A 27,747-nucleotide genomic window follows, 5' to 3' on the forward strand; every position below is an offset into this window, starting at 1 on the left:
GAAAACATTTTAATTTTAATTTGTAACCAACTAGAACCAACATGATACTTAAGGTATGTGTCCAAATACTGGCCTCTTGTGAAAAGATAGTAGTATTATTTCCTCTAGACCTACATGAGTACAATCAGGCTGTGTTTCTGTCAAATATTTGTTTCTTTCTTTCAAATGACTGGACAATCATGCCAATCATGTAACAGTGGATTTACATGATTGGCATAACAGATTATTTACATGATTCAAGACTCCTATTCACAAGGTTCACATAAAAGAGAATCATTATCCTATGACTACAACCACTTAAATAGAATACATGAATATAATGTTACTCTCTATTAACAGTAGCAGGTGTTCTCACACACAGGCTGAGGAGAATCAGCAGCAGCACAATCACAAGGACTGTGGCAATCCTAAGGACCTCCATGAATCCAAAACGATACATCACTTTGTGTTGTTGACTTTGTTGGTTGAATAAAGCAAATGAGATCATCATCATCATCATTTAAAAAAATCATCAGAATTGGTTAGCTCACCAGCGTTTAGTTAAAATCACAATAACTAATAACACATGTAGTTTAACATTATCAGTGAAAGTAGGTGTGTTACCTTTACAATAGATTTCAGCTGGTTTGACTTTCTTACAAGACTTCCGGTGGACACAGTCTCTGATGTTCAAATGATCTTTTGTGCAAACCAGAGTCATTTCCAGGTCCTACAATCATAATCAAAACTTACTTTAGTGTTTGAGAGTTTGTTTCCTCACTATTGCAGTGAACCTGCACTATGGGTGACGCTGACAATGACAATCACAGACTGATGGCACTCACCTGATTGTGACTGACAGACGGAGCGCTGATCAATCGCGGCTGGACATGATTGTTTTGAAGGTGAAGGGACACTATAAAAGTGTGAACTCAGAAGAGACAGGGATGTCTGGAGAGCGCTCAGCAGTGGTGGAAAAAGTACTCAAATTCTTTACTTAAGTAAAAGTATCAATACTGCAATATAAAAATACTCTGTTACAAGTAAAAGTCCAGAATAAAAAAATTACTTGAGTAAAAGTACAAAAGTATTGTCATCAAAATGTACTTAAAGTACCAAAAGTAAAAGTACTAAATATTTGAAAATAGCAGATCTACAAGCTCACAACGCGTCGCGATGCGACGCGTTGTGAGCTTGTAGATCGGCGATTTTCAAATAGCCTATGTATTAAATAGGGCTGAAGTGGTTAATGCATGTTTCATTATATCATAGTTTATATCTGCAAAGTAACTAGTAACTAAAGTTTTCAAGTAAATGTAGTGGAGTAAAAGTACAATATTTGCCTCTGAGATGTAGTGGAGTAGAAGTAAAAATATTGGAAATTGGAAATACTCAAGTAAAGTACAAATACCTCAAAATTGTACTTAAGTACAGTACTTAAGTAAATGTACTTAGTTACTTTCCACCACTGGCGCTCAGTCCACGTTACAGGCGAAGCCAGCTGAGCAGTCTGTCTTGCACTCACTGTTGGGGGGTGGGTGTTCACTGTTCCGCTCGCATGCTGTGTAGGGCTGCCGCTCTTCAGTTTTAAAAGTGGTCTCCTACAGTCAATGGAGACTACTACGACTACTACTATTTAAATAAATAAAGTATCCTGTTAACGTGACATTGGAAGTTCTGCCTCCGTTATTAATGTTTACAGTAGAAATATTCTGTGGGCGGGCTCTTTACATTTCTCATACCTGAGACAAGGTTTACTACACTATTTTCAATCGGGAATGTCATACAAAAACATCTTAAATACAAAATAATGGGCAGAAGAGACTGGAGTGAGGAGATGTCTTATGGTGTCAATGTGACTTAAAGACAAGGCAAACAAAACAAAACAGTTGTTTACCTCCTCTGTGGATTTCACATCTGTCTTCTTGTTCTCCATGACTTCACCAGAAACCAAGCCTCGTAGTTCTGAATCTGAAGCCATCTGTGAAGTGAAGTGAAAAACCTCTGCTTTATTCCCTGTCGTGTGGAAATGGTGTTACATTCAAACTTTTGAATGGATAAATATTAGTAGCATATAATAGGAATGAATTAGGATAAGGAATTAGGAAATACAGTAGAGGAAAACTAGGAAGATTATTCAACCACTAAAACAAGTAGAGAAAATTACTCAATTGACAGTTTCAAATAAAATAAAAACTGATCTGATCTCAATTCCAATGTTCCAATTCATTGTCCATTATGTCTAGAAATTTGGAAATAAGTTCATGGGTTAAATTAATATAAAATTGAGTTCCTATAGAGGTCTTTATCCACTTCAATGTCCAGAATGCCTGTTTTACAGTCTCATATAAACATTTCTTTTTTTCCCGTTAGAAAATGATACATGAGTAACAAATACCTAAGTAAAATATGGAGTAAATTCTTAAATAATCTTATATACAGTAGTTACTATATCAAATACAAAATGCAAAGTGTAGACTCAAAACTGCAGAAAAAAATCACTCAGATAGAGCCTTTTCTTCAGCAGATCTTCTTTACAAAGAATACAGAAGAGTGTCTCTTAAATATACAACAACATGTACAGTAGACAGACACCAGTCCTCCAGCACACCGGCCCAGGACCGTCTCACACTGCCCAAGACTGGACTCAGAGCCCTGGCAACGGACGTGGTAAACATCTGACCCAGTTCTTCCATGTTTTTTTTTTAAAGAACAGCATTGCCACAGCCCAGCTCTCTGAAAACTATTTGTGAATGTTTGTCATCCCAGTGAACACCGCACACCCTGATGCCATCGATCTCCACCTCACCAGAACAGTATGGCAGGCTAACCACAGGGTTATCTGGGAAAACAGAAACAACAAATAATCAACACAATCAAATAAATCCCCAATCCCACCACAACCACACAGATCTGTCACAGTCTGAAGAAAATATGTCAAGGAGTCACGTATAGAGAAATATAAGCCATACATCCAGGGCAGTGGTGGCCTAAAGGTTAGAGGAGTGCCCTCGTTGCCGGAAGGTTGCCGGTTCGAATCCCCGGACTGGCAGGAAAAATCCGAGTTGGGAAGTGAATGTTCACCACTTCCCCAACACCGCTGAAGTGCCCTTGAGGCGTTATTATGGATCCCACCGTAGCTCCAGGCAAACCCTGCTGTGATTGGTCAGTAGTCGCTGTGATTGACAGTTCTCGTTTTTGCAACTATGCCTAAACCTAACCCTAACCCTAACCTTAGTAAAACTATGCCTAAACCTAACCCTAACCCTAACCCTAACCTCAGTAAAACTATGCCTGCCAGGGAGCCAATCAGACAGCTAAGGCGGGTCTATATCCTGGGACGTAGGTGGGATCCATAATCAAGCGCCCTTTGAGCAAGGCACTGAACCCCAACTGCTCCAGTGGAGCTGCTTAGTGGCCAACAGCATAAGACTGTGGTTGTACTAGTCAGCTCCCAGGTTTTAATGTGTCTGTCTGTCTGTCTGTCTGTCTGTCTGTCTGTGTGTTTCAGGGCGTCTGTGTGTTTCAGGGCTATGTGCAGGGCGTTGCTGAAAATGAACACTTGTGCTGCAGCTACTACCCTGGGTAAATAAAGAACAAAAAAATAATAATAATAAACATCCACTGGGACTGATGAGGCCTGAATAACCCTTATCCAATAATGAACAATTATCTTGCGTGTTAAAATAACTGTTATTGTGTAAAATGTTACTGGTAAAATATTGGGTGTCAATTTATTCTATTATGTATAATAAGATTTAAATAATTAAAATATGTATTATTAATTTTTTGTTGCACCGTGCCAGATGCCATTACCTTTAAGAGAAGACTGCACTGCACTGCTTTATCCCTGTCTGCAGTGTTGCCTGGTCTGATTATTATAAGCCACACTGGGCTTGTTTTTCTGAAGTTGCTTGTAAATAATTGTAGAACGGTTGTGACATATATAAATATGCACATTGTTTAATTGACGACATATATAGCTCCCGTATCTGTATTCACGGGTAAATGTTTAACTGTACCTCCGTGCTGTTTACATTTATTGACTATAACTATGACACATATTTAAATATTTAATATTTTAACTATATCTTTATAGTTATAGTTAGTGTTCAGTGTGAACGGCCCTTAATAAAGTATTAAATCAATCAATCAAACGTCAGTTCGAATCAGATGAAAGCATTTTAAATGTAACAGAACACAGGAGGCCACCAAAATAACAATGTCCTTTGTCCTGTGTCCTGTAATGTTAGTCTGCCACCTTGTGGCTGTTTGCAGGTCAGCTGCAGTCCTGACACGACTTCAGGTGGACAAAGTGGTAAAGGTCCAAAGAATTCAACAGGCTCGCCGGTCTCTCCACATTGCAGCTCTCTGCAGATGGTATTTTGGACATTGGTGTCATTCAGGGTTTCTTTACAGACAAGGTGTCGTTGACCTCGATACAGTTTCTTCACATGTCCACATCTTTGTAGTAGTGTGTGAGAACACCTGCTACTGTTAATAGTGAGTAACTTTATATACATGAATTCTATTTAAGTGGTTGCAGTTATAGGATAATGATTCTATTTTATATGAAGTATTTAAATCCCCCATTGATCCAAACAGCGCTCCCAAAAGCTTTTAGGAACCTGGTGATAATCTGGTGATAATCTTCCAGAAAATAACCACCACCAGATTAAAGCACTTTGCTTTTCAGAAGACATGGTTTGTTTCGTGGCCGACAATGTAGATGTCTTTAAGTTGTTGATGTGCAAAGCTGTGCTCTTAAATCTTAGTTCAAGCCGTTCACTTGAACCTTCACTTGAACCTCTATGAAGCCACACTTTGTTAAATGATGGTGTGGTATCTGAACAGTGTGCAAGTTAAAACATATAAAGAAATGATACTAAGTTAGTTTACTAAGTAAGAGTAATCATGAATGTGACTGGTGAATGCCTGAAAGTGCTAATTCTAACGCAGCAACAGCTGTCAATCTAACAGCTGAGCCTGTGTACCTATGTTTGCGTTGCTCTTATCTTTAGTACATACCTTATATGGCTATTTAGAATGGCATCTTTGGTAAATGGTCTACTATAAGAACTGTGTGAGATGGGTGTTTGGGATGATGCTTGTGCCCAGAGGGGCTGCAGGAGAGGGCTCTCTGCCTTGGATTCTATGATGCTGTTTGTTTGTTGCTGAATCTGAATAAATGGACATGGAACTTGGGAACCTTGACGTCTCTCTTCTTCTCCTCCATATTATTACAACTACAAGCCTGCTAACCTGCAGTTTATGCCTCATCATATACGACAATGGTGCAGTGAGTACACCCTTCACACCCAAGCTGTTTGTTTCACTCTCCTCTTTCTTTTCACGCTGTGCCACAGGAAGCTGTTCCGTTTCACTGCCTCACATCCTCATAGGGCAGGGGTGGGCAACTGGCACGGGGGCCTGGGGGCCACATGAGGCCCCCACCTTCACTTAATGCGGCCCGCAGGTTAATATCGGATTCAGTCTATATTAGTAGCTTAATGACTAGTATTAAAATGTTATGGTCTTTTTTATGTCCAATTTAAGTTCAAAAAGTTAACATAAGTATAACTAAATGCATTTGAAATGAAAAATAAATAAATGTAAATTCTAAAATAGCAAAAAAAAAAGGATCTGGATTCCAATTAAAAAATAGCAGATCTACAAGCTCAAAACGCGCCACACTGCGACGTTCTTCCCTGGGTGCTCTTCCCTGGGTGAGGCTGTATTTCTCTGTCATGTCGTATTCTTAACACCGGGGTAAAATAGTACTGCAAAGACTGGAAGATACAATGGCCCTCATTTATCAACGGAGCATATAAACCGTCTTATATTTTTCCATAAATGCGGCCGTACACCAACGCCGAAGTCACATTTATCAAGGAATCCTACACAGCCAATCCTAGCGTACATTGGGTCGGAGCCTTGATAAATGTCACGGCTGAAACCGAGCGTCATTTAAATAACACGCCCTTAAATATTCTCGAAACGCCCTGATTTTACGACATGGCGAACCAGAATACGACCAAATAAAGCATGGAATGCCAATAAGAAAGAGTTTCCCCGGCTCGCCTCGCTGCCTGTGAAGTCACACACACACACACACACACACACACACACACACACACACACACACACACACACACACACACACACACACACACACACACACACACACACACACGCACACACACGCACCGACTTGAAGCCCAACTGCGTAACGGTACAATCTTTGTCAATGAAGTAGGCTAGTAGCTTACATGAATGACAGATTATGATACCACATCGCCATGAATGGATCCGAATACGTTTGTATATTAATGTATTTAACCCATACCGAGCAGTGCGCGTTCGAGTTACTAAAATAAAGCAGTCAAGGCTATTCCCATTTCCCAGTGAGACTCGGACCGTCGGGCGGGCGAGTCCCCATGCTGCACCACATTAATGAGAGATAGCCTGGAGAGAACATTAATGGATGAAGGCTGGTGTGTGTTGGACCATGGGTTAAATGTCTGATCTCCCGGTGGCCATGAAAATATAACAGCAGCGCCGCTGCGCCGGTCTAAACTCCAGAAAATGTGCTTGCAGAAGCGCTCGTATATTTTGAAAATAGCAGATCTACAAGCTCACAACGCGTCGGGATGCGACCTGTTGTGAGCTTGTAGATCTGCTATTTTCAAATAGCCAATGCAGCCAGATCTGCAAGCTTAACCAAATGACTGTTAAAGCAGTTTGTTTAAATTAGTTTATAAAATATTATATTTTTACAGGGATTATTTATCAGTGTAGATATACATTTTGGAGTGGATATATGTGTCCAGATACCTGTCAGACAGTCAGACTATGCTGCTCCGCATGTCTACAATGGAATAAACTGGCGCAGCCAACGTCAACAACTGCTCTCGACCAGACCTGAGATCTCAGCGTACGGTAGGCTGAAGGCAACGTCAGGATATATTGATAAATGCCGAAAGTTGCGGTGATCTCGCCGTACGCCCATTATTTGGTCTGCACCGCGTTGATAAATGAGGGCCAGTATCTTTTGTGGAAATGGGGTAAAAAGAAGAGCTTGACTTCCCCCACAGAAAGACATTTAAAAAATAGATTTAGTTTAATTTGATCTGAATGACAATCTCCTCTTTTACTTAAACTACTAAGTATATTTTTATTTTCAGGTGGTCTTCACCCAGGTTATTATTTCAAATACATGTGACACAAGCAAAATAACGGAATTATCTTTAAATTCTAAACAAGTGTGAGAAAAAAATATGTTTGACCTTTTAACAATTTATAAAACATATTCGCTCACATCCACTTTGTTCAGATACAGGTGGGTTGGACAGTGACAAATGAATCAAGCATGAACAAAAATCCTGCACTCTGCTCTTACTCAGCAGCATCAGTTTTACTCTGTACCCAGAGTACGGAAAATGCACTCGCTCCTTCTGTACAAAAGTGTAATTCACACAAAAACTGTGAACATGTTTCTATTTAATAATAAGAGTCTATAATCATTGCTTGGTATTTATTGTGATGCATATAGCCTCTGTAGCTACTCCTAAAGGTTATCTTAACCTGACAATTACCTGTAATCCGATCATTATCCATGATTTCCTTTCAACTCTATTGCAACCGTGCATTCAACATAGGTAGGGAAACAAAAGTACTAATCACCAGAAGTCTTAAGTGCATTTTCTGCTAAAACAAGCAACCAAGAGTATACCTAGCGCTAAGGTAAAAGTGCAATATATCAGCTACCTACTTTCTTAAACAGATGAGACAAATAGCAAAATCAAATGAGCAAGAGCTAAAACAAATAAGTGTATCGACTAAACAAGATCGAATAAAACAATACAACAATAAAGCAAGAGTTTGTACAACTAATTAACAACAAGTAGGCAAGGCGAAGAGGAAGGGTAGTGTTTTGGGCTTGTTTTTCTGTAAAGTTGCTTGTAAATAATGGTAGAACGGTTGTGAGCTTGTAGATCGGCTATTTTCAAATAGCCAACATATATAAATATGCAAATTGTTTAATGGCCGACATATATAGTTAGAAGTGCTCATGTCGCCTATTATAGTTGCTTCTTTTGGGCTTGTTTTCATAGACCTGGTTGCTTATTTCTCTTGCAAATTCTGGCAACACAGCTCCTCTCGCAGCAGCCGCACTGTGGGGATTTTACATGTAAACCATACACCCGACGTTTGCTTTATAAGCTCTAGCCTTTGATTGCCTTTCAATAAAAACACATTTGATAGACATATGTATCACCTACATGTTACTGATTAGAGTGAATTTAATATTTTTGTAATCAGTTCATTATTTTGATGATACGTCGGTGAACTGGATGAGATCCTACCTGGAAGGGAGGGAGCAGTGGTGGAAGTAAACGGCACCCAGTCTCCTCCCCTCCCAGTGACTTGTGGTGTTCCTCAAGGAAGTATACTAGGACCTTTACTGTTCCTGATATATGTGAATGATATGTCTTCAGCCTGCGACTGCAAACTGTTCCTGTTCGCAGATGACTCGGCCCTGCTAGTCTCGGACAGGGACAGGCTGCAGGTTGTGAAAACTCTCAGCTCTGAACTCAACAAGATCTGCATCTGGCTCTCTGACAACAAACTTTCATTACACCTGGGTAAAACTGAATCCATCCTCTTTGGGTCCAGTCCTAACCTTAGCAAGGCTGAGAGTTTCACGATCAAAGTGGGTGATGATGTTCACAAGAAAGGAGGAAATTACCTATCTGGGTTCCATCTTGGAGGCAAACCTCTCCGGTAACAAAAACGCAGAAAAAGCGATCAAAAAGGTCAACCAAAGAACACGCTATTTGTGGAGGATTGATCGTCTAGTCAGTAAGAATACTCTGAAGTTTCTTGCAGGGGCCCTCATACAAGGTTATTATGATTATGCATGCACTTCATGGTATCACAACACCTCCAAGGCCTTAAAACAAGGCTCCAAACATCCCAAAACAAACTTGTAAAGCTACTTCTTGGCCTCAATCACAAAACCCATCTAACCCCTGCTCATTTTGCTAGGATTGGATGGCTTAGGGTTGAGGACAGAGTACAGCAACTTGCTATGGGCCTGGTCTTCAAGATAAACCACAACATTGGGATCCCCCTGTATTTGTCAAAATACTTCCAAAATGTTAATGAAGTCCATGATCATAACACCAGAGGCAGCTCCACAAATCATGTTCAACCCAGATTTGGCTCAACAAAGGGAATGAACTCGTTCTCATGCTATTCATCAAAAATGTGGAATGCCCTACCAAAAGGAGTAAAGGAGTGTAAAACCCTACTCACTTTCAAAACTGCCCTAAAGATACACCTTCAGGAGGCTGCAATTCGAAAATGGCCCCTGTCTAAGTCTTAACCTACCCCAAGTCCTAATCTACCCCCCTACCCCCTCTTTCTCTTTCTTCTCTTGTACATATTTTTCACTCTTCATACCAGTAACCTGTAAACTGATTGTATGACATTCTGTATAGCAGTGTGTATATCTTACTGTCTCTTATATGTCATCATGATTTGTGTGCATGGGGATCTCATCTTAAACAAGCTTAGTGCTTAATGAGACCCCAGTTTAGTAGACCTTGTATTGTGAATTTGTACTTCCATGTACTGCCATTCTCATGTCTTACTAAATAAAGTACATCAATCAATCAATCAATTTCCTGAATAATCAATGAATAAAACTCAAGTGTGTAATTTGGAGAGCATTGCTATGACTATCATCTTATATAAACTATCATCTTATATAAACACAATTGACACAAGGAATTGACGCTCTCACTTCTGCACTTCAGAGATTTGTTGAGAGGTGAGAGGGAGACCTCGAATGTTGTGCCGTTGTACGCCCTGGCCGTCTGTCCATTGCAGGCGCGCCCTACCAAACTGTTGGCATTTACCAAAGTTGGCATTGCGGGTGATTTTAGATTCCACCATGCCTTGTCCCAGACGTGTGTCGGTAAAATATCAATTTTGGGGATAATGCAAAAACATGCCCACGGCCACACCTCCAGGCACAAATAGTGGAGTCGGCATAATGAATAGCGGGTATAGCAAAAGCAAAATAGCGTTTATGGACAGTGCCAGCTCCCTTACCCCTAATTCACGGATAGTGGGAAGTAGATCACGGGTAATGGGCCGCAGGTGTGGGTATAGCAGTGGTACAAATAGGGGCCCAAATTTACCTAACATAACCGTTCTACAAGCTCACAACACCACGCAACACAATGCGTTGTGAACTTGTAGATCTGCTTTCACCGAATGTTCGCCCCCCCAGAATAGGGAATCTAGGGTTCATGTGGTTCAGGGAGTAAGATCATGTTGAAGAATGATGTATAAACATTTGACCCAGACATGGCGGCTCACTGTCTTTTGTTTCCCTCAGGTGTTGTAAAAGGAAACGTTACAAACTCCCTCAGACTACAGGAGAAGAAGAAAGCATCAACGAGACATTGTGAAAGCAAGACTTCTTCTGCGATACAGTGCATTCAGTTAGGAGCTGTGCTCATATTAGACTCAGATTCATAACATTACTGTATGTTTTGGGGAAAAGACAGTGGTAAACTGGCATCTATGGATTTTTTAATGTTATTTATTTTAAAGTAATAAATTGACACATTTCAACCAATACTAGTAAAATATATGTATGTTTGAAAATATACAGAAATGTACAAACATTAAAGATTTGTAGAATTTAGTCGTAGATGGGGCACAGATGGGGTCTCATCCTCTGTAATGGCGAAACATGCACACTTTATCCTGGCAAAGAAAAGGCATAGGATTAGTGTGGTATATAAATGCATATAACCACTAAAGCCCTATATACTTCCTCGTAGGAAAAATAGCATATCAAATGTCCTATCTTTATTTCCTAGATCAAGACTGGTAATTCTCCCAGGAGCATACCTTTCTCTCACAGGCATCTGCTGGAAAGTTTCAGGCAAAGGTCGACCAAAGGTCTCTGGAAGGAAGAGAGTGGCCAGGGCAGACAGAAGAGCCAGAGAACCCAGCAATAGATATGGTATATACTTGTAGTATATACCTGCATATGGAGAAGAGCACATTTTAATAACTTAATAGTTTAGACTGTGTGTGTATGCAGCATGTGAATGGGAGTTCACAAGTGTTGAAGTACCAATATTTCTGTCAGGAAACGCCTAATTAATTAACTCATTATTGCATATGGAGATAGCAATTATAGTTTGACGTGGTGGTATGCTTCTACTCTTGGGGATGCTCCCTGCAGCGACACTACACATGGTTCCCACACATTTATATCAATACATTTTCTAACCCCCCCCCCCTCCACCGAGATAGAGCAGAATCCCCCACGAGATAGAGCAGAGTCTACAGCTGGAGGCTGGGGTCAGAGGAGATCTTTTCCCATAATAGTAGCAGCAGCAGCAACAGTAGATTTGATGGGTCAGGAACGATGGGATAAGCTTCGCTGCCATCAAGTATAAGTCAAACTATAAATATAAATAAAGAATCTATGTAGATCTTAGAAATCCCAATCGTAGACCTGTGTCAATTGATGGTTGTCTGCACCATCGATGTGTGAATGGGTGAATGTAACGCACTTTGTAAAGGCGCTATAGAAATGCGAGACCATTTGCCAAGTACTGTGTCAAATTGGTACACTTTTCTGTGCCAGTAACTCACTTCGGAAGTATCTGTTCAGATGCAATAGTAGTTATTACTACTAATAGTTATTACTCTTTGACAGAGTAGAGGTTGTCAAGATCTATATAAACATAAACGTACTCAGTTGCATGACATAAGGAGCAAGGATACCGCCCACTTTGGAAACCATGGAACAGGTTCCAACAGCTGTGTTTCTGATGACTGTTGGGTACAGCTCTGCGGTGTAGGCAAAAATCACTTGGAAACTGGTGGAAATGCCCAATTTACCCAGCATCTCCAGTGCTGTGGACAGGTCAGGTAGACCTAAGCAAACAAAAGAATAGAAGAGAATAAAGTAGAACAGATGTATCTATCTATTTAGATATGCTGCATGTGTGTAAATATTTATGTATGTATGTATTTGTGTACATTATGTGCATGCAAGTGCTTCACATTACTGATTGTACAGTATATCCAACATTTGCAATGATTAGCAGAATATGTACAGCACACACACACACACACACACACACACACACACACACACACACACACACACACACACACACACACACACACACACACACACACACACACACACACACACACACACACACACACACACACACACACACACAATTCTGAATGGCATTGGTTTTATTTGGCATTAATGCCAAGTTAGCCACTCTTGGAGCCTGGCCTTCCTCTTTTAGATAAGATTACGTCCCAAAGCTGTATGGAATTAGCCTGGTAAACCCCCCTCCCTCCGGAAATCTCATTTGCATTTGGTTTCAGGAAGGAGGGTCTGGGATTGCTCACAGAGTAAAGCTGCCCGAACTGCTGCGCATTCGAACCAATCAGCAGCTGCTAGGGGCGGGATCATCCAATCACCTGCCTAGTAGCTTGAAAAAATGAAACTCCGTCTGTCATCGATTCTGCGACTGGAGTCTCAGATGCAAGTACGCTGTGAAACAAAATGTGTGTCGCAAGCTTCTTCCATTTGACGGAGTGAGGTTAGTATGGAATGCTGTTAAGGATGACATTTTGTTTCATCTTTAGACTGAGAAGGAGTAGTCTTGTAACTTCCAACATTCATTAGTTTCCTATGGTAAAGTCCCTACAGTCACCTTGTGGCACCAGCTGAATGCAGTACAGCATTCCTCCTCCCAGAGCCATACTGAGTGCCAAAGACAGCCGCCTGGGAAGATACTGCAGCGCCAGCCAGCTGGAGACGGACGCCGGCAACCCCACGGCTGCCGAGATGAAACAGTTGAGAAAGCGGTCGCCGTGAAGACGGGATGTGTTCAGGGACAGAGCAAAGTAGCCAGTGTTTATAGTGAACCTGGGAGGGACACAAACACAGCAACAGTCTTTGTCCCAGCAGTAAGTACTGATCAATGATGACAGATGGATGGATGATGGCTAGATGGATGGGCAGATAGATAGATAAGCATGCATATAGGAATACAAATACATTAAAAAACTATGTGTCGATTTGTTGCTCTCTACTGGTAGAACTGTATCATGGGTTTAAAAACCCAATCAGATAATTTATTTGAATGAAAAATTACAAAATTACAAAATAAAAAAAAACGCAAATTGCTGGCACTGGGGGAGTACTTTATGAAAATACTCTTGGCAGTGAAAGAGTTAAGTCAATGTACTTAGTTACTTTACACCACTGCATATACTACGTCTATGTGTCTTAAGACATGCAAAAGAAGCACATACTTAACATACCCTTCTACAGTATGTGTGATAAGGTGAGTGCAAAACAACCTGTGGATACTCACCACACTAGGAAGAGTATGAGTGTTGTGGATCTGGTTTTGGTGAACCTTAGCAGGTCTAGAACGCTGTGACGCTCCTCTGGGTCACATCTGTCCTTTGCCATGTCACTCTGCAGCAGTGGTGGAAAAAGTACTCAAATGTTTTACTTAAGTAAACAGTATCAATATTGCAATATTGAAATACTCTGTTACAAGTAAAAGTCCGGAATCCTATACGGACTTAGTTACTTTACAGCACTGCTCTGCAGGACACAAAGCATCAGCCTCCCTCTCAGTTCATTATGTATTCTCCCTCCATGCCAAAATGTCTACGGCTGTCATCAAAGACAAATGTGAAGTCAATTATAATGGTCGCTGTCTATTTGTGAACATAATGTTAGATGTAGCAGGACCCTTTATACTGTGTCTATTTGTGAACATAATGTTAGATGTAGCAGGTCCCTTTATACTGTGTCTATATGTGAACATAATGTTAGATGTAGCAGGTCCCTTTATACTGTGTCTATTAGGCTTCATGCCTTGCACTCCAAAACGTCTGTGCACAATGCTTTTTGGAGGGTCTTTAGTGACACCTCTAAGCTACGTGGTCATTACAGCATCTGTTAGAAATGTGATTCCCAGTGTTGGGGCCAGAACATTGGGATTACAAATAGTATTTTATAGTGTTTAGGGAAGTGTTCACACAACACATGTATGTGGAATGGTTACTGTGAAAAATATGCAAGTGAAGAATTATATATATTAGAAATAAATGTAATTTAAAAGGTTAAACAGTATGACTTAAAGTCAACTTACATCATAATCTTTAAGGATGACCTGCGGAGCCTCTACGTTGTTCTTCTTAGCAGCTTCTCGCAGTATGGCCTCAGCCTCTTCTATTCTTCCCTGGGAGATCAGCCATCGAGGAGACTCTGGGATGAACCTGCCTCGCAGGTAGGAGAGAGAAGGTCCACGCTTTGGTTATGGAACACAGTAGAGAGAGGTTCACGCTCAAACAGTCGGAAGGGCTTTACCTCAAAAGCAATTCATGGTCCCATACAGGTGATTACAGCGAACAGAAACAATCATCCTTTCAAAATGTAATAATTTTAAGAGAAAAAGACGTCTCCAAAAAACGAAAATAACCTTCAAATCTATACTGAAAATGTTACGTTATAATTTAGTCATTAAGCAGATGCTCTTATCCAGAGGAAGTGTGTATTCAGTTTCAATGCAGTGCTTCAAAGAAGGATACCAGTTAAGCGTGACTGATATTGTACATCTAACGCAAAAAAAAATAATTAATGAAAAGTAAGTCATTGACAAAACACGTCCCCTCACACATTAGAAGGACAATCAGTCACCAGAACAAAGGACGGGTGTGGTTAAAATGGAGTTACAATGGGTTTGTATAGGAAGGGGGCGTGTCGGATTAAATGAATATCAAATATCTAAATACTGAATCAAGCAACTTCTGAGGTGCTCACAAAAGCCTCAGTAGACGTAAAAATGACCCCAAACATGTTTGAAAGTGAAATATCCCTTCCAGTACCTGTTCTTTTTCTCCTGTAAAATTCAATAAAGTTATAAAATAAATAAATAAAAGAAAAACCCTTTAGAATTTGAATTCATAAAAGAACTAGAAAAAGTGCACCTCGGAGCACAAGTCTCCGCCAGGTCAGGTAGGTTATTATGGCCTCCTGGTGGCGCTATAATAGTTCAATGTGAAAAGGGTTCCATTTCTTCTTAGGCTTTTCACAGCAATCGGACGCTGCATTCAGGATTATGTTCAAAAAATTTGGTTTGCTAAATTAGACCTGCTGGTGGCGCTATAACAGGCCAATGTAAAAAGGGGGGTATTTCTTCGGCCTAGTGGGAATGTGCATACAAAATTCATGATTTGAGGAATTTTGTTCAAAACGGACCTATCCTGCAAACTTTGTAAGCCAATGTTAGGCAAGTAGAATGGAATATGAAATATCAGACACATCCATCTTGATCACATGACTATAGACTATAGAGATACTGTGTACCGATTTGCATGTTTTTTGGACAGAATCTGAAGGATCAAAAGTCAGCCTCCTGTTGGCGCTCTAAAAGGCAGATGTGAAAAATGCAGGGCAAAGGTTTTTCTTTGGCGTCTAGGGAGTGTGCGTGCAAAGTTTCACACAGATCGGTGCAGTTATAGGTAAAAACGTGAATCGGCCTGTTATAGCGCCACCATGAGGCTGATGTGAACATTTTCAAGTGGCATTTCTTCCTGGGCCAAGTGGGAATCTACGTGGAAAATTTCACAGAAATGCTGCGTTCATGATTTGAGGCATTTTGTTCAAAACGAACCAATCCTGCAAACTTTGGAAGCCAATCTTAGCCAATCAGGATGGAATATGGAAAATCGGACATATCCGTGTTGATCACATGACTATAGAGATACTGTGTACCAATGCGCGTGTTGTTTGGACCAAATCTGTAGGAGTAATCTCCAAAAATGTGTTTTGCAAAAATGCCCTCATGGTGGCGCCATGACATGGCTGATCTGAAAAATGTGGGGCAGAGGTTCTGCTGTGGCATCCAGGGAGTGTGTGTGCGCAGTTTCACAGCAACCGGGCAAACGGTGGCGGAGATTAGCTGCTCACAGACAGAAGGACGGACGGACGGACGGACGGACGGACGGACGGACGGACGGACGGACGGACGGACGGACAGACAGGGGGCAAAACATACTCTCTCGCCATGCCTTTCGGCCTGGCGGAGACAATGAAAGAAACTATTAGCATCTATACTAGAGTGAGCTGTCACAGATAATAGTGATAATATTAAGTCCCCAATATTATGAGTAAAACACTACTACTGGCTCAGTAGTGATGGTTCTTCTACAATGACTAACTCACCACCAGAGGGGTATGTAGAGCAGGCAAGGCAGAGATAAAGCCAGCAGAAGATACTTCCAGTCCCTTATGAAATAAGCAAAGAGAGGCAGCATCATGTAGCCAGAGGTAAAGAACAGATTCACTCCCAGAGACACAAACAGGACACGCACGTTTCCTGTCAAGATCTCAGAACCTGGAGGGAAGCAGAGGGAGAGAAATACACCAGAATAAAACACGTTTATCGGCTAGAGCTCCTCCGTTCCACAGATTTCCATAAACCTAGACCATACAAGGGCAACTGGCGGCCCCCACCTTCACTTAATGCGGCCTGAAGGTTAATATTGGAATAGTGATATATTATTGATTTCAGCTGTTACAATTCCAAACATGCAAACATGACCCGCTTTATTTACTTCAGTCTATATTAGTAGCTTAATGACTAGTATTACATTTCTATTGTCTTTTTTTATGTTGTTTTTTTTCATAAGTATAACTAAATGTACTTTTCAGGAGTCCAATAAAAAAATAGCAAAAAAAGTCAATCTACAAGCTCAACATGTGTCGCAATGCGACGCGTTTTGAGCTTGTAGATTGGCAACTTTTCTACTTTTGTGTGACATAGAATGGCCATGTACGGCATTAATTTACATAAAAAGTTAAAATACGGACATAAGAGGTGCAATGTGGCCCTCTGGAGTGAGTGTGGCCCTCTCCATAATCAAAGTTGTCCAGTAGAGCAGATAGTAGGAACAATCGTTCACTTTGTGATACAAGCGTGAAAATTGGCATGAACATTCCTTTAGGTCAACTCTTTGACTTTTTTAATCGAGCCACTCAAAAATCCAATATGGCATCCATTTTTTCCCATAATGGCCGCTATCACGATATCTGTTGCACCCTGTTTTTTTTGTTTGTTTTTTTGTTTTGTTTTTTGGGGGGGGGGGTGTCTTTTTTTATTTTTATTTTTATTTTTATTTATTTTTTAGTGTTTTTTCTTTTTTTTCAGTTTTTAATATCTATATACATACATTTCCTTCTTTTTTTTTTTTTTTCCTTAAGTGTCTAGAATATGTCTAATGTATTATTCAAAAAGAGCCTGAAAGATCTGGTTTGGTAGAACGGGACATGGGAAGGTACAACGGGACAGGGAGGTACAACGGGACATTCGGGAAACCACTAGTTTCTACCTGAGAAACGGAGTCTCCGGAGCGCGCCCGTGCGCCCCAGCTGCGTGCGCCCCAGCTGCGTGCGCCCCAGCTGCGTGCGGATCTCCTCGCCGAGCCCCGCGATGGGGCTCGAGGCGAGGCCGGCAGCCGGGGCCCTCAGGCGGTCCGTGTCAAGGCAACTAGGGCAGACGGTGCGTCTCGGTCTCGCTAGGCCGGGGTCGGCCGCGGAGGAGTGCGGAGGACAGGCCACCGGGGCCTCTCCGCACGTGGTCCCTCCGCGCCTGGTCGGGCCCGCAGGCTGCAAGCAGCGTCCACCGAAGCACACGAAGGTGCCGGCGGGGCCCTTGCAAGAGGCGGGCTACGAGTGCCATTCTATCAGGGAAAAGTAGCGGGTTCCACGGCCCTTGCGGGCGGCATGGTTCCCGTGGATCACAGTGCATGACTAGAGTGGCCACCGTGGCCGACGGCGGGCCCTGCGTTCGGGCAGGCCTGCCGTCCGTGTCCCCAGCGTCCGCACGCTGGTCCATATATCCGGGCTGGGAAAAGTTGGCGAAACTCCCGGGAGAGAATTTCAAAGGAGGGGGCCATGGCAGAGCCCAGGTCCTCGTGGGCTCCACGAGGACTTCCAGGGTGCCAGGCCGCCCGACCGCGTCCGACCGGAGGCCTCTCTTGGGCCTGCCGTCGTCCCGTCCGTCGGCGTCCGCGCGCCGGTTCCATACAACCGGGATGGGAAGAGTTGGCGAAACTACCGGGAGAGAATTTCAAAGGAGGGGGCCATGGCAGAGCCCAGGTCTCCCTGGGCTCCACGAGGACCTCCAGGGCGCCCGTCCGCCCGGCCGTGCCCGAGCGGAGGCCTCTCCAATTTCATGGTTCTTCGCGACGGCCAGGCTCCATAGGTACGTTCTGGAACAAGTCGGCGCCTCGCCCGGGAGACTTTTTCACAGGAGGGAGGCAGGGACCAGCCCTACGCCTCCTGGGCCACGGGGAGGGGACAGGGAGGTACAACGCGGAGATCCAGGAGGAGCGGGCCCGCGCCGCCACCCGAGACGGAGCCTCGCGCTGGGCATCGCCACGGCCAAGCTCCATAGGTACGGTCTGGAGCGAGTCGGCGTCTCGCCCGGGAGACTTTTTCAAAGGAGGGAGGCAGGCGTGAGCCAGACGCCTCCTGGGCTACGGGCAGGTGACAGGGAGGTACGACGCGGAGATCCAGGACAGGGGACCCCTCGCGGCCCCGACACTGCCCCAGAAACATGCCCCGGTTCCGGGCATGCTCCATAGCTAACCGCTGGCACCAGTGGCCACTCTCCGACCGCGCGAAATTTCACGCAGGGGAGAGGCCCTGAGCCCAGAGCTTCCTGGGAGCTCTGGACTCTGAAGAAATCCTGGCTTTTTTCCGAATCCTCCAGGATTTGGGGCCTCTCGCGGCGCCGACACTGCCCCAGGAACATGCCCCGGTTCCGGGCATGCTCCATAGCTACCCGCTGGCACCAGTGGCCACTTTCCGACCACGCGAAATTTCACGCAGGGGAGAGGCCAGAGCCCCCGACCTCGCGGGGCCTTCAAACACAGTGCGATTTTCACACTTTTTCCCGGGTTTTTCGGCCGCAGTTTGCCCGGGCAGCCACCCAGGGACCCGGGGGGGGGGGCAAACCAGAGCCCAGAGCCCTGGTTTGGTAGAAGACTAGTCACTGGCAGCTCAACTTGCTAAGCGCTCGCTCTCACTCTGTTGTGTGTCAGAAACTGAAGGCAGTCACAGCCTGCACCTATATAGAGGAGAGCTTAATTAGATAGTTGGAAACACCTGCTGACCAATTAACCCTCACAAATCCCTCCTCCACCCACAGCAGTTAAAAATAACTACATGTTCAGAAATCTTGAGATTTTCTTTTTAATTTCTATTGGTTTAATCCCCGATTTAGCCTATATCTTGTTTTTTTAATTGTAAAACATTAAAAACAGTTTAGAAAAAACTAAAGAATAATGTTGCAAATGTTCAGAAGTATACTAGGGGAGCTCTATTTGGTGTTTTGGTGATTGACATCACAAAAGCATAGGCAAAAATATGCTGAAAAGCTAAATCAGACACATTTTGGCAGCTATCTTTAAATAAATGGCCGCCATCTTTGATTTTCAAGTGGCTCGATTAAAAAAATCGATAAATGACCTCTAAAGATGATCTGTACCAAGTTTCACGCTTGTATCACCAAGTGAACGATTCTCCCAAAATATTGCTTTTAGCCGCTGCACTTATGACCTTGACACTGTATTTTGCAATAATATCGATATGCACAGTACGTCTTATGTATCATTTCATTGCATTCCTAATGCTGGAGTCGCAGGCCAAAAATAGCAGATCTACAAGCTACCGTGCCGTGCTGTGAGCTTGTTGATCAGTTATTTTCAGCCATGACTCCGTCACACAACAAAGTATAAATCAGGCTTAAATAGATAGTAGGCTACATGTTACATTCAGCACATTCCCATCCATTCTCAACATGTGAGTTAGCCTGGTTCCAGACCATAGACCCCGCCCACTCTCCGAGTGGACCGCCCCTCTTGGTCTGGTGTTGTGATGTGAACCTAGGATTTATGCGGTACAAAAAGTACCGTCCAATGAGAGTCGGAGGTGGGGGCGGGTCTAACGACAAGCCAATCAGCAAACATCTGCTAAAGCCAGCTGTGCGATGATGTCAGATGTAGGCGGATCCGTGGATCTCTTGTGATTGGTTTAGGGAAATTCGAATCCCCTCCCCCTTGTAATCGCCGACACTGGAGCAGTGGTGGAAAGTAACCAAGTACATTTACTCAAGTACTGTACTTAAGTACAATTTTGAGGTATTTGTACTTTACTTGAGTATTTCCAATTTCCAATACTTTTACTTCTACTCCACTACATCTCAGAGGCAAATATTGTACTTTTACTCCACTACAATTATTTGAAAACTTTAGTTACTAGTTACTTTTCAGATATAAACTATGATATAATGAAACATTCCTTAACCACTTCAGCCCTATTTTATACATAGGCTATTTGAAAATAGCAGATCTACAAGCTCACAACGCGTCGCATCGCGACGCGTTGTGAGCTTGTAGATCGGCTATTTTCAAATATTCAGTACTTTTACTTTTGGTACTTTAAGTACATTTTGATGCCAATACTTTTGTACTTTTACTCAAGTACATTTTTAATTTTGGATTTTTACTTGTAACAGAGTATTTTTATATTGCAGTATTGGTACTTTTACTTAAGTAAAGAATTTGAGTACTTTTTCCACCACTGCACTGGAGACAATTTCAGACTGAAGCTCCACGGAGCTTCAGTCTGATAATCAGGCTACATGTGAGTAGTTGTTACATAGGCCTACCTATGACAAAAGCAGCAATATGGTTGGAGTTCTGGCCCAAAGCAACGATGAAGAAGAGGATAGAGAACACCGTCCACGAGGGAGAGAAGATTTCGACAAAGGTAAAAAGTGTCTGGACTGCCATGCTTGCAAACATAACAGGCTTCCTTCCAAACCTTTAAAAATAAAAAAGGAGACAAAATTAGCCAACACGTGTTTTGTTTCTCTTTCCTTTTACAATTTACTTGTTAGCAGTGGTGGAAAAAGTACTCCGATGCTTTACTTAAGTTAAAGTGGCAATACCAAAATATAATACATTTTATATTGTAGGCCAAAGAAAACATTTGATTACTTTTTCCACCACTAACAATAACCAACATACATCTGGATCATTTATTCAAAAGAGGCCTTTGAGCAGTTATAACAATACATAAAGTTGTCATTCTACTAAAACATTATCTAGAAGTGGTACACATACAACATACACGTTCACAGATAAAATACGTTTTCTTTCTAATAGGCCAGCCATACACATCTGGACAAAGGCTCAAACTGTTAGTTATTATTGGTGGATTATAAACCAGATAAACCAACGATAACACAGGATAACTGACCATCCTGAAGGTCAAGTACTCATTAATTTCAGGCCATTTCCCCACAAGCCTGAAGAGACGGAGCGTCATGGGTCATTATTAAATAATCATGCCATGGGTTTCAAATACCTGTCTGAGATCTGTCCAGAGAAGAAGCATCCACACAAAAGTCCCAGTAAGTACACTGAGGAGGTGAACGGTTGCTTCCACTGGTTGCTGCATACCAGGTCAAACTGCAGGTTGAGAATTTACAGTAAACAAGGATTGACACTTCCGGGTGCACCTTTGGTTAAGATAAAATTGTATTCACTAAAGTTATGGATTGTGTAGCGTTAACTTGAAAGTGTGTTGATTGATTGATTGATTGAAATTTTTATTGGCAAAAGGAATGTAAAACAACACAGTTACATTTATAATACTTTGTCTAAAAGGTCCGACCAAAAAAGTCCTTGCGGACTTGTTTCCGTTGGGGTCCTTGGTATTAATTTCATAGACATATATAGTAGCAACCAAACAGTTCAAATATCAACATAAAAATACAGAGAAAAAATACCACTATGTACAAAAAAAGCATGAAAATATATATATATATACAAAAAAGGGGAGGGGCATCATCTGTCTACCGGGAAACTGGTACTACCTCCTCTTTTGGCCTCCAGAAAGATGAGTTTTTAGGGCTGTTATAAATGAGCCCAGAGAACTGCATTTTTTGAGGAATGGGGTGAGACTATTCCATAGCTTGGTGGCCGTGCTGTAGAAGGAGAATTTGCCCATGTTTGTTTTATGGGTGGGTGGTGCCAGATTGTTGTTTACGCTCCCTCTAGTTTCGAGACTGAAAACACTGACTGTAAACACATGCAAGCACGCCAGTGGTGGAAAGTAACTAAGTACATTTACTTAAGTACGATGCTGAGGTATTTGGACTTTACTGGAGTCTTTCCTATTTTCAATACTATTACTTCTACTCCAGTACATCTCAGAGGCAAATATTTTACTTTTACTCCACTACAATTATTTGAAAACTTTAGTTAGTTACTTTGTAGATTTTGATTATTATTACAAAACATACATTAACCATTTCAGCCATTTGAAAATAGCCGATCTACAAGCTCACAATGCGTTGCGATGCGACAAATGTGATATTGTAGATCTGCTATTTTCAAAAGATTTGTATACATTTTATACATTTGAAAACTTGTGAAATGGGACATTCTGCATAATGAGTACTTTCTACTTTTGTACTTTAAGTGTATTTTGATACCAATACTTTTGGACTTTTACTTGTAACAGAGTATTTCTATATTGCAGTATCGATACTTTTACTTAAGTAAAAAATGTAAGTACTTTTTCCACCACTGATGCACACACACACACACACACACACACACACACACACACACACACACACACACACACACACACACACACACACACACACACACACACACACACACACACACACACACACACACACACACACACACACACACACACACACACGCACGCACTGACCTCCGTGACGATGGTGGACTGGTAGATGTCTTGGCTGTAGCTCCATCCGTCCACACAGCTCTCCTGTCTCAGTTCAGTGAGGTTCACGTCCCGACCGGGGATGTAGCCCAGAGCAGACAGGTTCCTGACCTCGTCCAGTCTGTACCGGTGGCATCGGCTCTGCTCCTCCTGTCCGTTCACCACCTTGTCAAATATAATAACCTCTATTACAGTGCAATAAGCCGTATGTATGGTATGTATGGCGACTAGGGATGAACCCATATGGAAATCCTGGCCCCCTACCGATACCCATGTTTATAATTAACAATGTGACCGATAACAGATAGCCCATACCGATGTATGTTAACATATGGAAACATGTCGTAAAGCATTGGTTCTCTTAAGTGCGGTCCGGGGGGCCCCATGGGGTCCTTGGGGTGGGGGGGGGGGGGGGGGGGAAGTACCAGGGGGTCCCCAGCAAAATTAGTTAATAAAGCTTTACAATCACTTTAACCCCTTTATCCATATTTTATACTTTGGCTATTCAAAAATAGCAGATATACAAGCTCATAGCGCTCATAGCCGCACTATGAGCTTGTAGATCTGCTAATTTCTTTTTAAATTGCGATTTTTTTTTTGCAAATCTATGAATATATATTTTTTAAAGCGAACATTTGTAAATATTTTGAGATGGAGATCCGCGGCCAAATACAGTACATATCATTTTGGGGGTCGTAGAGAACAAAACACTGGCGTCAGGTGCTCACCTCTACTGGGATGATGGCCTTGCGCCACTCTGCAGTTAGGTTGACATCTGGAACCAGGCAGTGGTGGCGGGGGGTGTCAGCCAGGAAGATGACAGAGAACGCAGTGAAGCCATTGGGAATGGTGCTGAGACAGAGCAGGAAGAACACGGTCTGCTGGAAGCGTCCCCACTGTCCAAGGAAGGCTGTGGTCTCCTCGTAGTCCTTCATGGCCAAAGACCCAGGAGTCTGAGAATGAAGAGAATCAAGATTCAAGAATCTCCTCTTCTGGCTGACACTAAATACCTCATCAAGTCAGGACACGATGTCAGACACGTCGGGGAACAATGGGCACACAAAATACAAGCCCCCCCACTGCTCCCCCACTGTCCAAGACCTCCTCATAATCCCTCTTAGTGCGAGGCTCAGGAATGTAGGAATGTAATAAGCTTGTACATTGGCACTTTTATGCAAATATATTTAGTGTTGAGGTAAAAACGAGGGAGCCTAGTATAGACCCCTGGGGGACCCCGGTTAACATATAGGGTTTAATTATTTAAGGATTAAAAAAGGAAGGAGAGGGTTCATAAAAATGTAATATCATCACACACACAAGCTTATATGCATAAATACACTTACAGAAGAGTACTTTTTTTTCACAGTTTGTTGATTTTTTTTTAATGTATATCCTCTTAATACCCAAGCTCTTGTTTGGTATGCATTTTCTATTTCTCTTTGCTATTTGGACTTATTGGAACCTGGAGTATAAAAACTAAGCATCATCTTTTTAAATAATGTCTTTTTGAGAAAAATGATGTCCACATACACAGACCCGGTCTGAATTTCAATAGAACACAATAGTCACCATTATGTAATAAAGTGCAAAACCCTTATTTCCATATAACACATGTCATGCCACATGCCACGCCACATACTACTTGCCATGTCATGCCACATAACATATTCAACATGCCATGCCATGCTCCATGCCCCATGCCATATGCCATGCCACATGCCATGCCACATAATAATAATACAAATATAGACCTACTTGCTCCCATGGGGGAAACTCAGTTTTCAGCTCAACCCAGCTGATGGCTGCCCTCAAGGAGTGTGGAGCAATTAGGGGTTAAGAGTCTTGCTCTGATGGAAATAGAATTACAAATCATGGGGATGGGACTGTCTATGGAATTAGATCTACAAATCATGGGGATGGGACTGGTGATGGAATCAAACCTACAAATAATGGGGATGGGACTGTCGATGGAATAAAATCTGCAAATCATGGGGATGGGGTGTCGATGGAACTAGACCTACAAATCTTGGGATTGGGTGTCGATAGAATTAGATCTACAAATTGTGGAGTTGGGGCTGTCTATGGAATTAGATCAGCAAATCATGGTGATGGGACTGTTGATGGAATTAGACTTACACATCATAGGGATGGGACTGGCGATGGAATTAGACATAGAAATCATGGGGAAGGGATTGGCGATGGAATTAGACCTACAAATCATGCGGATGGGACTGGCGTTGGGATTAGACATACAAATCATGGGGATGGGACTGGGGATGGAATTAGACATACAAATCATGGGGATGGGATTAGACATACAAATCAAAGGGATGGGATTAGACCTACAAATAATAGGGATTGGACTGGCGATGGAACTAGACATACAAATCATGGAGATGGGACTGTCTATGGAATTAGATCTAAAACTAGAAAAAGTGCTCCTCGGAGCACAGGTCTCCATCAGGTCAGGTACGTTATTGTGGCCTCCTGGTGGCGCTATAATAGGCCAATGTGAAAGGGGTGCAATTTATTCTTAGGTCGTTCACGGCAATCGGACACTGCATTCTATTCATGATTTGAGGCATTTTGTTCCAAAAATGTGTTTTGCTATATATATATATATATATATTTTTTTTTTTTTTTTTTTTTTTTGTGATACATTTTTTTTCCTACTCTGTATTTGTGTAATGATGATTTTGAACTGTTTGGTGCTATTTTATGTGTTTATGAATTGAATACAAGGACTATCGTGATATATCATTGGTGAAATTTCATGCAATATATCGTGATATCGCAATATATCGATATTCTCAGATATCGTGATATATCGTTGGTGAAATTTCTTGCAATATATATTGAATATCGTGATATCGCAATATATCGAATATCGTCGAATATTGTGATATATATTGTTATCGTGGGCCTAATATCGTGATATATATCGTATCGTGAGGTACCCATATCGTCCCACCCCTAGTGTGTGTGTGTGTGTGTGTGTGTGTGTGTGTGTGTGTGTGTGTGAGAGGTTAAAACACTGATAGATTTCTACCAGCATGACACTGTTTGCTCCAACACCTGTCGCAGCATTGTCTTGGCCGCAGCGCAGCCCAGCCCCTCATATCTGACCCTTCAGAAGGACAGCTGGCTCCCATGGCAGGTAAACACAAACCCCCCCCCCACCCCCAGTTTACAATGACAGGTTTCTATACATGTCTCTCACTTCTGCTTTGGATGCAGTATTCTGTCACACACACACACACACACGCACACGCACACGCACACACACACACACACACACACACACACACACACACACACACACACACACACACACACACACACACACACACACACACACAGAATGTATCTATTTGCGATAATGGAAAGATAAGGCTCATCTTTGACACATACAACACAGGGTCTTGGAGGCCTCTGTGCTGGAAAATGAATGAAAGTTGAAAGAGAAACATGCTGCTCACAGCAGTGAGTCGGCTTTGATGTCACACCAACCGCTGAAATCTGGAGATAAGATAAACAAAACCAGAGTTCCTTCTCCTGCTAGAAGTAAAACATTTACCGCTCTATTCTGTGCCAATCTAATCTCTCTCTGTCTACTGGTTCAGAAACTCTGGGCCTGACACCCTATGGGCTGATTCTGTAGTTTGTTTTCCACTTCAGGGTAAAAACATGGCAGGCTTAACACTGACCTTATCCACCAGTTCCCAGAGTCCCATGAGGCCCTGCGTGAATGATGGCTATCACTTCCTGTTGTCAATCATTCAATTCATTACGGTCATCCATCCATCCATCCATCCATCTTCAACCGCTTATCCGGAGTCGGGTCGCGGGGGCAACAGTTTCAGCGGAGACACTTGCTCTTAGCAGTGGCCTACTGGCTGCTGTTGCTGCTGAATCTCTGCATGGGGATTAAATGGTGCTCGTTAAGTGACTTCAGCGTTTGATAAGCATTGATCATTAATTAGAATCAGCTGCCCACGATGTGTGCCACTGCATCAGCTCAGAAAGCATGTATGGTGTTGGACGCAAGCACTAGTGTGGTTAAGATGACTGGGTAAGGGACTAGGACGAAGGGTCTACGTCCTCCCGCTGGGGGATCCTCACTGGCAGGTGAGTGAGTAGGAACAGCAGTGACAACACAGACATGTGTGTGGGAAGGAATCAATTGGCACAAGCACTAAATTGGGGGGAAAAAGTTGGAAAAAAGTAATCGGCTACTCTAAATAAATAAATACAATAAAAACAAGACAGGGTAGATCATGGCAGGATTGCGTTGATTACAATCTGTACTATGAGAAAAGTATTGATAGTGTGTTTTGTCGTAGCATCATTGGATGGCAGACAATTAGATCGTTGCATGTAACGATGCTACATAAGGTTCTTCTTCACAGCACAACCGTCGCTGGATGTAGGACCTCAGCTTTACTTTGGGTTACATTTCAACATGTCATCTGAAAAACATACAAAGACAGTTCTTAGATTTAACATGGCTGATTCTTAAACTAAAAGGTGAGTGGTTTAATGTGATCAATACTCACTGGATGCAGACTTTTCCCATCCAAAGAGAGCCTATAGGTTTGCATGTCAAGAGTCTGAAAAATATACAAAGAATGTTCTTAGACTTAACATGGTTGATTCTTGAGCTATAAGGTGACTGGTTTGATGTGATCAATACTCACTGGTTGTAGACGTTTCCCAGCCCTGTGTTCTGCCAGCACGCTCAACCGGGCTGAGTAGGCTGAATTTTGTCTGAAACACATAAATGAGGCTTAAACTACTTTCATGTTGCATACACCGAATAAATGATTAACATAGTTCATAAATTATTATCA

At 42.3% G+C, this 27,747-nt stretch overlaps 2 protein-coding genes across 2 annotated transcripts in view; both read right to left on the minus strand.

Annotated features, from left to right (window-relative positions):
• Positions 1 to 236: 236 nt before the first annotated feature.
• LOC308078253 (organic cation/carnitine transporter 2-like) lies at positions 237 to 23,832 on the minus strand (the record flags this gene model as incomplete). The annotated part of the gene is made up of 14 exons (XM_080419374.1): positions 237 to 245; positions 1,877 to 1,960; positions 2,763 to 2,821; positions 9,788 to 9,888; positions 10,909 to 11,044; positions 11,767 to 11,949; positions 12,753 to 12,967; positions 13,419 to 13,525; positions 14,211 to 14,337; positions 16,286 to 16,457; positions 20,796 to 20,950; positions 21,497 to 21,600; positions 22,880 to 23,062; positions 23,626 to 23,832. 14 exons carry the CDS (start codon positions 23,830 to 23,832, stop codon positions 237 to 239), a joined length of 1,842 nt encoding a protein of 613 aa, XP_080275500.1.
• LOC308078254 (organic cation/carnitine transporter 2-like) overlaps positions 21,230 to 27,747 on the minus strand; it is a gene marked incomplete at both ends in the record, with an annotated part of 28,380 nt that continues 21,862 nt past the window's right edge. Inside the window, 6 exons of the mRNA XM_080419375.1 lie at positions 21,230 to 21,233; positions 21,497 to 21,600; positions 22,880 to 23,062; positions 23,626 to 23,850; positions 24,653 to 24,699; positions 25,034 to 25,167. Coding sequence (XP_080275501.1) covers positions 21,230 to 21,233; positions 21,497 to 21,600; positions 22,880 to 23,062; positions 23,626 to 23,850; positions 24,653 to 24,699; positions 25,034 to 25,167 — 697 coding nt within the window. The remainder of the gene's footprint in view (positions 21,234 to 21,496; positions 21,601 to 22,879; positions 23,063 to 23,625; positions 23,851 to 24,652; positions 24,700 to 25,033; positions 25,168 to 27,747) is intronic.

The sequence above is a fragment of the Gymnoscopelus braueri genome (assembly GCF_963280865.1).
Source record: "Gymnoscopelus braueri genome assembly, chromosome: 22".
In the NCBI taxonomy this organism is placed as follows: Eukaryota; Metazoa; Chordata; class Actinopteri; order Myctophiformes; family Myctophidae; genus Gymnoscopelus; species Gymnoscopelus braueri.